At 31.2% G+C, this 12,779-nt stretch overlaps 2 protein-coding genes across 2 annotated transcripts; one reads left to right on the top strand and one right to left on the bottom strand.

Moving 5' to 3' along the window:
* The first annotated feature begins 6,698 nt into the window (after window positions 1-6,698).
* Window positions 6,699-10,310, top strand: LOC111808699 (purple acid phosphatase 17). Its single transcript, XM_023694842.2, has 7 exons — window positions 6,699-7,062; window positions 8,010-8,166; window positions 8,244-8,351; window positions 8,663-8,790; window positions 9,582-9,710; window positions 9,804-9,871; window positions 9,942-10,310. Exons 1-7 carry the CDS (start codon window positions 6,778-6,780, stop codon window positions 10,159-10,161), a joined length of 1,095 nt encoding a protein of 364 aa, XP_023550610.2. The 5' UTR covers window positions 6,699-6,777; the 3' UTR covers window positions 10,162-10,310.
* Window positions 10,311-10,520: 210 nt separating this feature from the next.
* Window positions 10,521-12,551, bottom strand: LOC111808700 (putative xyloglucan endotransglucosylase/hydrolase protein 28). The gene is made up of 4 exons (XM_023694843.2): window positions 12,203-12,551; window positions 12,006-12,106; window positions 11,618-11,826; window positions 10,521-11,371 (listed from the first exon to the last, which is right to left on the bottom strand). Exons 1-4 carry the CDS (start codon window positions 12,399-12,401, stop codon window positions 10,879-10,881), a joined length of 1,002 nt encoding a protein of 333 aa, XP_023550611.2. The 5' UTR covers window positions 12,402-12,551; the 3' UTR covers window positions 10,521-10,878.
* Window positions 12,552-12,779: the final 228 nt, after the last annotated feature.

The following is a 12,779-nucleotide window of genomic DNA, read 5'->3' as shown; positions in this document are numbered from 1 at the left end:
GTCCAATGGGAGCAAGAATTTCCAGGAATATTTTCATTTCTCACGGTCCATGTACGCGCATATGGACCCACCAAACGATCTCATATACTACCCCTGGACCTGGCTTAGTTGGGCACAGCATGTTAACACGTCGCCGGATGCCACAGAAAAAGAAAGACCCTCATGATATCATGGTGAATATAAATATTGAAGGTACACGTTTGTACTAATATAACATAACGGGGAAGCATCCTAAGGCACATGACATACATACATGCATGAGACCCCCATAATTTACATCCATAACATAACATTAACGTCATTCTGTTTTTCCTTTCATCCATGACATAGTACATATATGCATCATGTATACATGATATTCATCACATAACTTTACATGCCAAGACATAACATGACATACATAGTATTGAAGTTCATTCACAACTTGGCGTAATGAATATTGCATACATAGTAGCATCTTATGTCATTACATAGAACACTTAAACATAGCATAAATAATATGATGCATGCAGGGGCCACGGGGCATGCACCATCATACACCATTCAAAAATTTTAACTCCGAACAGTAAAGGTCAATTACTTATTTGGTGTTGGCCGAAGTCTCTAACTATTCTGTAGCTGCTTTGGAACTATCCTTCAAATGTTTAACTTTACCTATACCAACCCATATCACATTCTTTAGGACATACCATACATATACTTTAACTAATCGAATTGATTACTTTTAATTTTATCCCAAAAATAATTACTGAGTAACAAGGAGTCTTGTCGATCTCAGATAACCTCATATTCGATTCTAATTTCGATTTCTTCCTCCGACATCACTCACAGTTTTCCTTTGCTACCAATGGTTACAACAATGCTTTTTCATCTCAATGTTCCTCATCGCTGTGTCGAGTTTGTGTCATCGATTGTAAGTATTCTCTCTTGTTGTTCTCGATCTTTCTCTCCCTCGACTATCTATGAACTCTGTAGAATGGGAGCGAGGAAGTGTGGCATGACTGAGGGTGTGAGAATGGCACTTAAAGAAGGATTGTAAGGCAGTTACTTCCTACAAAAATGACGCTTCGCCAAAAATCGCAAGATTTCGGACAAGGTTCAATTTTTTTCTCCTTCAAACTAACTGTTGTTATAGGTATAATATAATGTATTATAAACCATATAATTTTGAAAACAATTCAATCTTACTCTTAAAGCTTATCAAATTCTATCGATTTTTATCAAAACAAACTCTATAAAGATAAATGTTGCAATTTTTCAAGTTTAAATTGGATTAACGTACAATTAATCATTAAATAATATGATCAAACTCTTTTGTGTGTGTGTGTATATATATATATATATATATTGACGATTTCTAAATGAAAATTGATTTAGGCCATTGAAGGGCTTGAAAATTTTGGAAATCTACATTTGGGGTTTCAGGCCCATATTGTCTCATTCAATTTGGGCCACAAAGTATATGACGGCCTTAAGGCCCAATAGAAGAAAAAAAAGGAGCTACGGCCAAATTAAAAATTCAGTTTTGAAAAACATAGCAAAATTTGATTTACACATTTACCCTCACAATTTTACTTTATTTTCATATCTGCCCTCATATATAATTATAATTTATACACCTGCATTTCCTTCACCATATTTATGAATGACGTATTTTAAGTATGTTTGAATCCTTTAAATTCCAATCAATCTCTTTCCTTCCAATTTCTTAGATCTCATTTAAGTTCTTATCCATTAATTTTTTTTAATTAAATCTTTTTCACCCATTTATATTATTCTCACTTACAATAATTTATTATTTTTAAATACGATATTCTTTTTATAATTTAAACTAATTTAGTTTCAGTCAGATAGTCAGATTGTTGTTCTTCGTTGTCCTAATGGTTGCTTTTTGGACACTTAACATTCATATTGCATTTTACCTACCATTGGCCATATATGTATTTATTAATTCCGTCAATTATATCCATACTGAATATATATAATCGACCCATAGTACATTAGAGGATAGTATGAAGCTTATCTTATTTTTTTTATAAGCCAAGTATTTTATGTCCTTACAATGCTTGCAATTATTCCCATATACGTAGCAATGGCCATGGATTTTATTTATTTTGAGCCATCTGTTTTCTATCCTTGCTATACTTCCCATTATTTCTATATAACTCCAAATATCATCAATACTATCTTTGTTTGCAAGTTGACTTATTTTAACATTCAAAATCAACCCTTTCATTTTTTTTCCTCCTCGAGTATGAAAAGAAAACATCGACCTTAGCCTTGACTAGGGCCTCTAGAGACTATTTGGACGACATGTCTTTTCCACCTTGACATCTAAATATGGTTTGTTGACTTATTTTAACATTCAAGATAACTTTTAAAATGGTTAAATTGTCATTTTAAATATGGTTTGTTGCACGCCACATAACTATTTAACTAAATTTTAAAAAACGTAATTAACGGTAACATATAGATATACATATATATATATATATATATATAGACAAGTAATCACATCCGACCAATAGTATCTTCATGAAATCCATATCCACCAACCAATTAAAAAAAATCCAAAAACGAAGTATTTTAAATTCAATAAACAATGCGATATAATTTCACATGTCATGTCCTATTTTAAAACTGTAGGCAAGCTATGCACTCTGCTTTTTTTTTTTTTAAGTACTTTTCAAAATTTTACTAACACTCCAATAATTTGTTAATAAAATAATAGTATGCTTTAAATTTTAATTTAATTTTAGTATTATATTTTAATTTTTAAATTTGTTTATCCATTAATATTAATAATTATTCTCAAATAAATATTTTTAATAAAATTATTAAAAAAAATAATTGTAAATAATTAATATGATCATCAAACTGAATAATCAATAGGTAATAATAATCTGTGAAATAATAAGAATGAAAAAAAAAAAAAAAAAAAAGAATAAATGTCAAATAAAAGAAAATAGAAAAAAGAAAAAGCAATCACAAAATTTAAATAAAATTTTTGAATTAAACCGTTTCCAAAAAGTAGTTAACTTTTGTGAAACAACGGCTGATTAAAATTATATTTTAAATAGCATTTTAAACGTGTGGACACGTCACTTGATTGAATAAAGAACCACAACTTATATTCAAATTTCACATCGCGTCCACTATAAAATTGTATTTCTTTTTTTAAGTGACAACTACCAAATTTATATGCCTAAATAAATTAATAAAATAATAATTTAAGAGACATGAGGTTTTTTTTTTAAAATATATTTTAACCAAAAAAAAATGGATCTAGTTGGAAATTTTAAATATTTTTTAAATTAAAAATTAGGAATTATTTGCTGTAGTTTAACATTTTTTTTAAAGTACGATTCAACTATCTCTTGTCATAATAATTTAAGCTTTAACCTCATTAGTAAAAGGAAATTTTTAGATTTATTCTTTTTTTTTTTTTTTAAATGGAAGAATAATGAAAGGAGGCTATTTATGTGATAGCGAGAAAGGAGAATAAAACAAAAAACAAAATGGAAATTTGTATTCATTATCGATAAAAATGGATTTTTTTTTTTTTTGTCGATAATTTAAATAACAAAAGATAATAATTATATGATAATTTGGCCTCATATTATTTTGTTTTCACAGACATATCTAATATATAATTGCTATGTTTAATTACAAAATTTTTATAATCGAGTTACTCACAATGAAGGTTTATCTTGTTAGTTATTTATTTTTAAAGTTTTTTTTTTTAATAATAATTAGTAAAGGAAAATAAAACTTAAAAAAAGATAGTGATAAATGAAAGAAGAATAAAATAAAAGCAAGAAAATGGAATCAAATAATGAAAATGCGATGGGGATAGGCATGATGATGATAATAATAATGGTGTGGGGGCGATGAAAGCCGCTGCTGATTGGGTACACTCCCCTTCTCCATACTATCCTCCACACGTGCCTGTCACCTCCATCAATTGCTTTCCTTTTCCTTCTTTCCCTCTTTCTTTCTCGACATTTAAACGTTAAAACCATGTCAATTATGTATATGATATGATATGATTATATTAAAATATGTTATAATTATATCAATTTATATATTGATATGATACGATTATATTAAGATTATGCCCTAGCGATAGATTCCTACATTTAAATAAGTTTATGGTGATCGATTAAATTTTACCACAAGAGATAATGACTAAGAATAAAGAAAGAAGCGGTGATTAATGGAAAAGTTTTAGAAATCTTTGATTATATTTTGATATCTGAACGGGTGATTAATTAACAAGTTATATGTCTAGTGTTTTTATTATGGAACCCAAACTTTTGAATATTAAGTGATTTTGAGTACTTGATGATATTTTATTAAATTTTTAGTTGTTGTTCATTCGCTTAAGTAAAAAATGGTGGGTCGTTACATTGGTTATAAGGCAAAAATTTAGAATAAGTAGTATTAGGCACAACATTCATAATTATTAGATTGTGATATACTTTTAATATGAGTTTTGGGTTGGGTAGACTTGTGATACCTTTTATATCCAATTCAATGTTCGTTCTGGTTGTACGTTTCTTCTAGTCAAAAATCTCTATTAAATAATAAATCCAACCATGAAATATTTGGATTGAGTTGATTAGGGGTTGGTTAGATCATTTATTTATATTAGATAAAGTGAGATGTTAATACATTAAAAAAATGTATTTAATTATTTTTAAATATTGAATTAATTTATATTATCAGAAATTATATTTTCCAAAAAAATTATATATTTATATATAATTTGTCAAATAAATATACTTGTATCTAATCCTATCGCAACTAAAATATACTTTTAGAAATCAATAATGTGTTTGAGTTGGTTTGTGAGTCCCTCTATCCGTTGGAGAGGGAAATAAAGCCTTCTTTATAAAAGTGTGAAAACTTCTCATTAGCTGATGCGTTTTAAAACCATGAGGCTAACGGTGATATGTAACAGGTCAAAACGGACAATATCTGCTAGTGGTGAGCTTGAACTGTTACAAATAATATCAAAGTTAATCACTGGTCGGTGCGAGGCAATGGTCAGAGTAGTTTAGATCTGGTCGAAGTAGAACTAAACTCTCCCCATAGTAGACACCAGACCGTGCGAGGCAATGGTTGGTGTAAGTTAGATCTGGTCGGAGTAGGGTTAGACCCTCTCCATAGCAAATGCGTTTTATAATTGTGAGGCTTAGGTTATTACAATGGTATCAGAGTTAATCACCAGACGATATGTCAGCAAAAACACTGGACGCCAAAGGAGTAGATTGTGAGATCCTATATTTGGAGAGGAGAGTGAATCACCCCATATAGTGACTCACAGTGGATAATATTACTAGTGGTGAGCTTGGGCCATTACTTTCAAGTTGGGTCAATCGGGTTTTGCAAATCCATACAATATATTAGGATTATTACAGAGATGTTCTTCACTTTTTAACGTTTAAAATCCTATTTGGCACAACCGTAAAAGCTCAAACACTAATGTTATAAGTGTTAGAACAATAATAGTGCAGGTGCTACGATTGTCCACTTAACTAAAATATTTAATATGAATTCATTGGATCCATTCATTAAAATATATTTTTTATATATATATATTTATCAATAGAAAATTTTCAAAATAAAATAAAATAAAATAAAATCCAAATGAACCCTACCTCACATGACAATTATTGGGTATAAAATAAATAACTGAATATTTTTTGTTGTCATCCTATGAACACTCATCACTTCTTCCAATTACTATATTATTTATTTTGATTAATGCTGTGTGTGACAAAAATAACCCATCTCCCAATCAATTATATGTTCCTTAAATTACAATTCCAGTCCCTATATTTCATCATTTTTTGCATTTTTCCCCATCTATATAATTTACTTTATTTCATTTCCTATCTTATATTTTATCAATTCATTAATCACATTAAGAATATTTCACTATGTAATAAGGAAAACTTAGTATAATACAAAAAAAAAAAAATAATAATAATAATAATAACATAATTTCAATTTCAGTTAATTATGCATTATATAATTCAATGAAAAACCTTATTAATTACTCACTAAATAAATAAAATATTATTTATCGTTGATGGATCATTAGTCTATTCATATACTTATTGTATTATTGAATTTATGTTATATTGGTCTTTAAATGTGAGATCTCACGTCAGAGAGAAACAAGTGTCAATGAGGACGTTGGATCTCAAAAGATGGTAAACTGTGAGATACTATATCGATTAGACAAGGGAACGAAACATTTTTTTTTTTTTTTTTTTTGTAAGAGTGTGAAAACCTGTTCTTAGCAGACGATTTTAAAAACATTGAGGGAAAGCCCCAAAGATAAAACCCAAAAAAGACAATAACATTATTTAATATCGTGGAATACCTAATATATGTCTCTAGGTGGACTGTCCACTTATATGTATAGATTCAAATAATTTTAAGAATGGTAACCTATTAATAACCATGAAAAAATTGATTTATTTTTGTAAACTTAATTAAGAAGTAAAATTGGATGAACTTAAATATTTAAAAATTGAAACAGGATAAGACACTATTTTTCTTTGTTTTGTTTTATTTTATTTTAAGGTTGAGGTTGAAATCGACATTTGAAAATAAAATAATTTAAAAATCGAAACATAAGAGATTTAAAAGTATAATAATAAAATTTAAAATGAGAAATAATAATTGAGAGGAGATTTAATTAATAACGTGGTGGAAACGGCTTGTTGGCAAAGAGTAAAAGGCGTTTTTGTTGCGCCTATATAAATGCAAAAAGCCTCACCTTTTTGCATCGTCATTCCCTTCTCACTTTCAACACATCGTCGGTTGCTTTTGGTCCCTCAGAAGATTTTCGCCATGGACGCCGCCGCTTCCAACCGCCGCGTAGGCCTTCTTCTGTGGGTCGTTATTGCCTTCAGCGGCGTCGTTTTCACTGCTGCTGAGCTTCAGCGATTTTCCCATCCCCCCAAAGACGACGGCTCTCTCACCCTTCTGGTCGTCGGAGACTGGGGACGAAAGGGCGAATACAACCAATCTCAAGTTGCAGCTCAGGTCCCCCTCTCTCTTTCCTACACAGTTTTTTTTTTTTTTTTTTTTTTTTTTTTTTTCATTTATTATGATATATATATTCAGTTAAGAAATTTGAATTTCACAAATCTATTTGTAAATAAAATTTGAATTTGCTTAGAAATTAAAATGAGAAAGCTGTTGCGTTTAAGGCAAGAAATTTTGTGGACTGAAACAAAAGATTTTCAATTGGATAAAAGTTTAGGGAAAATATTGTTACTATATTAAAGAGAATGCGTAGGCCTTCCTTGCAAGTCGAAATAAGGAAATAAAGTTTTTTTTAAAATTATTTTTTTATAAAAAAAAAATATAAATTAATCACGGTTAGATGAATGGTAATGCCTCATGTCAACCGAGAGTTTTTTTTTATTATAAATACATGAACATTTCTTAAATTAGTCTTGACGCATGATTTTCATTATCCAACAATCACATCGGAAAAAATTTCTCAAAACAAAAAAAAAAAAAAAAAAACAAAACAGATAAAACTTATCGTAACAAAATTATTATTTTCAATTTTTATAAATTTAAATTGAAGGTTTTATCTAAGGAGGGAATAACCTGAAGGTATAATCGAAAGATTCTGAGCATTATTCCCAACGAGAAAAAGATATTCTTGGAATATAATTTTCACAGGTGGGCCATTATAAATAATTATCTATCAACCAATTTATTTTTTTTATTTTTTTTAAAGAGAGAACCTAAAAAAAAGAAATTAAAATAAAACATTTAATGCTTTTTTTTTTCTTTTATTACTTTTTTTTTACTAGCCATTGTTATTGTTATTATTATTATTACTACATTGGGTCATGTCTAGCTAAGGACGAACATTGTGGGTCGAGTAAGCGTTCCATTTCTCTACCCTTAATCTCTTTTCCCTAAAGTAAAATGGTTTCAAATTTTTCTAACATTATTTATAATTTTTGTGATAGATGGGAATCATAGGAGCAAAATTGGAGGTTGATTTTGTAATTTCAACGGGCGATAATTTTTACGATAGGGGACTGAAGGGTACCGACGATCCTGCATTTGAAGAGTCATTTTCCAAAATATACACAGCACCAAGCTTGCAAAAGGAGTGGTATAGTGGTAAATATAAAGCCCTTTTATCCAAACTATTATTATTATCATTATTATTATTATCAATATTATTATTTTGGTTGCAGTTTTGGGTAACCATGACTATAGAGGAAATGTTGAGGCCCAACTGAGCCCACATTTGAGAAAATTGGATAACAGATGGATTTGCTTGAGATCTTTCATAGTTGATACAGGTAAACTTTATGCATATAATTTATTAAATATTCTTTTAATTACCCACTTTTTTAGGATAAATATAAACATTTTGTAGAGGAATTAATTTGACCCACCTAAATTACCTAATCAATTTGAATTTTTTTTTTGTTGGGTTGAATTTTTTTTGGTCGAGTCAACTCGACCCACCTATCCTATTAATCAATCAACCTGGATTCGACATTAAAATTAAATATAAGAGGTAAAATAGAATAAGGTGTAAGTAGTAAAATAAAATTAGAGGGTAATAAATATTGGAAGAATTAATAAGTGATATATTTTTTATTGGCAGAAATTGTGGAGTTGTTTTTTGTGGACACAACTCCTTTTGTGGACAAGTATTTTAATGATCCCGGAGAAGAGGTCTACGATTGGAAGGCTATTTTACCAAGACAAAATTACCTTTCTAACCTTCTCAAGGTAAGCACAACTTCCTTTTTTTTCTTTTTCTTTATAAATACCTCTATTAATTATTTCTTTTTAATTTTAAAAATAAAAAATTGAAGTATTTTATTAATTTAGGAACTATAAAAATAATTAAAAGTGCTTGTGTATATCTGCTTTGGAGCTTTTAAATGTAAGGTGACAGTACACCTTACAATTATTCAAAATTATTGTTAACAATGAATTGACCCTTTCATAAACTTGAAAATGAAGACTCTGTTACATAATTTAATCAAATTAATCAAGTAAATAATTTAAGCTATGTTTCCATTTGACTTTAGATTTTTAGTTTTTGATATTATTAAATTAAAATTTTATTATAAATACTACTTATTGAGTGTTTTAAAAATTTAAGTAAAGGGTTTAAAGGGGTTGGATCGGGTTAGATTTAAAAAAAAAAATGGACTAATTTGAAATTTTGGATTTGTTGGATTGGTAGCCCGAACAATTTGAATAAAGTTTACAGCCCAACCCATGTACACTCTTTAAATTATGGATGTAATCGGGTCGGATTGCCTTTTCTAATTGTTCTTTTTTTTAATTTAATTATTTAAAAATTCTTAATTAGGTTACGTTAATTATTAAAATTTCATAAAATTCAAATATCAAATATTTACACGTCAGAGTACATCACTAATCTCAGTTATTAACTTAGTATGATAGTGTTGAGTTGACTTTGACCCAAAAAAATATCAACCCGCAAACAGAACTGAATTTCAACGGGGTCTAACATTTTTTTGTTTATGTTTTTTTGGGAAATGAAATAGGAAGTGGATTCAGCTCTAAAGGATTCAAATGCAAAATGGAAGATAGTTGTGGGACATCACACATTAAAAAGTGCTGGACAACATGGTGACACTCAGGAGCTACTTTACCAGCTTCTTCCCATTCTTGAGGTCTCTTCCCAAATTCTCTCTCTTCATTTAAATTTTATTCAACCAAATATACTTCATCTCTAAAGTTCTAAACCAACCTTGAATATTATGCAGGAAAACAAAGTGGATTTCTACATGAATGGACATGACCATTGCTTGCAACACATAAGCAGCATGAACAGGTACATATATTGGCCTTTTGATACTCATAGTGAGGCATAATGGGTATTAATTTGATGTTGTTTGGTGCAGCCCACTTCAATATTTTACTAGTGGGGGAGGATCAAAGGCATGGAGAGGAGACATAAACTGGATGGATCCAAAGGAGTTGAAGTTTTATTACGATGGGCAGGGCTTCTTGTCCTTACAAATCACTCCTTCCCAAGCTAACTTTACATTCTTTGATGTCTTTGGCAATGTCTTGCACCAATGGGCCTCCACCAAGCCACTTCTTCATCACTCTGCCATTTGAACTCCTCAACTCTCAATCTATGTGTATATCAATACATCTGTGCTTTCTAAGCCTCTCAACACCTTAGGCTTTCCTCTGTATTATCATTCATATCATATCATTTACTATCGATATTTGAATCAAATGTTTTTATGCTTGGGTTGGATTGAGTTTATTGTTCGATAAAGTTTGTATGGGTTGAAAAAGTTTTCAATTCGAACAATTAAATTAAGTTAAAAGAATGTTACAACCGGACCCAATTCAGCCACGAACACTTCCAATAACATATATTGCTTCTAATTTGAAGATTGATTCTGAAACTTGAGGGATGAAACAGACTGCCATCTGCTCCCACTTTGGATTCCAATGGAAACATAGAATTTAAAAGCAAAAAACCAAAAGAAAGCCTCACCTTCTTCCCTGCAAACAAATTTCCATAATGTTTTCTTTTCCGACATTTCCACATAAAATCCTTCATTCAACGACAATGGCAGCCAACGAACAACACCTCAATTCTAATGCCTTTTCTTTTTTTTTTTTTTTTTTGTTCTTTTTGGTCTTTTATTCAAATTTATGAGGGTGTTGTAACAAAACAATATTGTAAAATCCCAACCAGCAACCCATCAATGTAATGAAACGTGTGAACTGAAAAACAAGAACTATACAGATGCATCTTCTTCTCTTCTATCGCCCTCTCATCGTCGTCATCGTCGTCTATACACAAGAGAATGCTGCTGCTCAAGCAGAAGCGGATTCTGTGTGGGTGAAGTGGCGGATTTTGGCGTGATGGCGTCGTGTTCCTTTACCGAACGTGACAGGGTCAAAGACTCGGAGTCGTTTGGCCTCTTCGGGGTTGATCACACACTCTGGTGGAGGGGACTTGTAGCGGATGCGGTCGTAGCAATAGGAGTATGTCAAGTGCTTCTTCCTGAGGCTCTCCATTTTAGCTCTTTGAGATGGTGTGATCATACCAGAAGGGATTGGTTTGGATGAGTGGTCACAGGTTGAGGACTGCTCGGTTGGATCCACAGCGCAGCCATGGAGAATGAAGTGGGAGAATTGGGCGATGTATGGCGCGTATTTGTAGTTAACTTTGTATTTCCCTCCATTGGTAGCCCAACTAGATCCATCCCATATTGTTGCATACAAACTCATTGGTTTAGAAGGGAACTCACCTCCCATTCTTGCTCTTCTTTTCACCTCTCTAATTGGAACATTATCCACATAAAATCTACATCAAAATTAAACGAAAGAATCACAACCAGAATCAAAACCCCATCACACATGAACTACTTTCCCAACAACATTGTTATACTACATCAATCACATGTTCTTTTTTGGTTTCTTTTCTCTTCCTTTCACGGGAAAAACCAAACAGCCCTTTGTCCTGTTGGAATGGGGAAAGGTGGTTTTTACAAAACAATGGACTGCGTTTCATCGATGAACATTAATGGGATTTGAAGAAGGAAGAACTTACACGATGAGAGATTGAGTCCAGAGAATGGCGTATTCATGGAAATCTTCAGATGGGTCAAACCAGAGCCCATATCTTTCTTCTCTGCCTATGTTTGTGCTTCCATTCCCGTAAATATTGGTCTGAATCCTCCAATCTTTGCCTCTTATATTCCCCAAGAACTCAAAATCTATCTCGTCGTGGTTCTTCGCAAACGTGTCTCCATTTGACATCTGAAAACAATCACAAACCTCACTCAATCCAAGTTGAATGAACAAATTCATGAACTAAATGAAACCACCATCATTTCTCAGCAAGAACTTGAAATTCTTCCCATAAAAAAAAACCCACCAGTTACTGATTACATTAACCTCTAAAATAGGCAAGATAAACAGAGAAGGAAGAAACTCACATAAAAGGCCACCACAACACCAGCAGTGTAATCAGAAGGCAACTTAATGGAAGCACTGAAAAACCCATGAAGATAAAGGTCCTGAGACACAAACCCAGAACCTGAAAAAGCAAACAGAGAGAAGAATCAAAACGAAACAGAATATTCAAACCCCAAATCCATGGAAACCCCATTAAAGAAAAGCTTCCCCTCCTCACCCGTCCTTTCATCAAGATGAAGATGAACGGATTTCCCATCCTTGAGAACGATGAGATTATCATCGCCGAAAAGAGGGTTATAGCCTTCTTCAAAGTCCAGAATCGGGAAATTCCTTCCAGACCCAGAAACAAGAACAGAGAAAAAACAGAGAAAAGAAGCAAACAGAAGGTGTATTGGAAGGAAACCCATGGCTGTCATCGTTTTGCTTTTGGGTATCTGAAATTCAGGGGAAGAGAGAGAGAAGAGAGAGAGAAAGAAGCAAAAAAGTTGTTAATGCGAAGCGAAACAAAGGAAATGAAAAGCCATATCAGAGGGAGTAGAGAGCAGAAGCTGCTGTTGAGCTGTTCTTATACAATTTTGTTACCTCAAACTGCTATCTCCCTAAATCTAATTCCCATCATATTGTTTTATTTATTTATTTATTTATTTTAAAATTTCTACAAATTTGTCCATACAAATTAGGTTCACTCAATTTAATCTAATATCTATAACTAATTAAATAAATAAATAAAGAGTTTTATAAAGAGTTTTATTTAGCTTTCAATTAGTTAATTAATTTTGAATCTCTAGGCTATA

The sequence above is a fragment of the Cucurbita pepo genome, chromosome 13 (assembly GCF_057944985.1).
Source record: "Cucurbita pepo subsp. pepo isolate OVF chromosome 13, ASM5794498v1, whole genome shotgun sequence".
NCBI classification, from domain to species: Eukaryota; Viridiplantae; Streptophyta; class Magnoliopsida; order Cucurbitales; family Cucurbitaceae; genus Cucurbita; species Cucurbita pepo.
The sequence above is the reverse complement of the archived record's forward strand: the minus strand, read 5'-3'. Positions and strand labels throughout refer to the sequence as shown.

What these genes read in the sequence shown, in the direction of transcription:
- LOC111808699 (XM_023694842.2), top strand. Translation starts at nt 6,778, where the DNA reads ATGCAAAAAGCCTCACCTTTTTGCATCGTCATTCCCTTCTCACTTTCA. An exon ending in AATCTCAAGTTGCAGCTCAG is followed by an intron (nt 7,063 to 8,009) that starts GTCCCCCTCTCT and finishes TTTTTGTGATAG; the next exon opens with ATGGGAATCATAGGAGCAAA. An exon ending in GCAAAAGGAGTGGTATAGTG is followed by an intron (nt 8,167 to 8,243) that starts GTAAATATAAAG and finishes TTTTGGTTGCAG; the next exon opens with TTTTGGGTAACCATGACTAT.
- LOC111808700 (XM_023694843.2), bottom strand. Translation starts at nt 12,401, where the DNA reads ATGACAGCCATGGGTTTCCTTCCAATACACCTTCTGTTTGCTTCTTTT. An exon ending in TCATCTTGATGAAAGGACGG is followed by an intron (nt 12,107 to 12,202) that starts GTGAGGAGGGGA and finishes TTGCTTTTTCAG; the next exon opens with GTTCTGGGTTTGTGTCTCAG. An exon ending in TGGACTCAATCTCTCATCGT is followed by an intron (nt 11,372 to 11,617) that starts GTAAGTTCTTCC and finishes ATTTTGATGTAG; the next exon opens with ATTTTATGTGGATAATGTTC.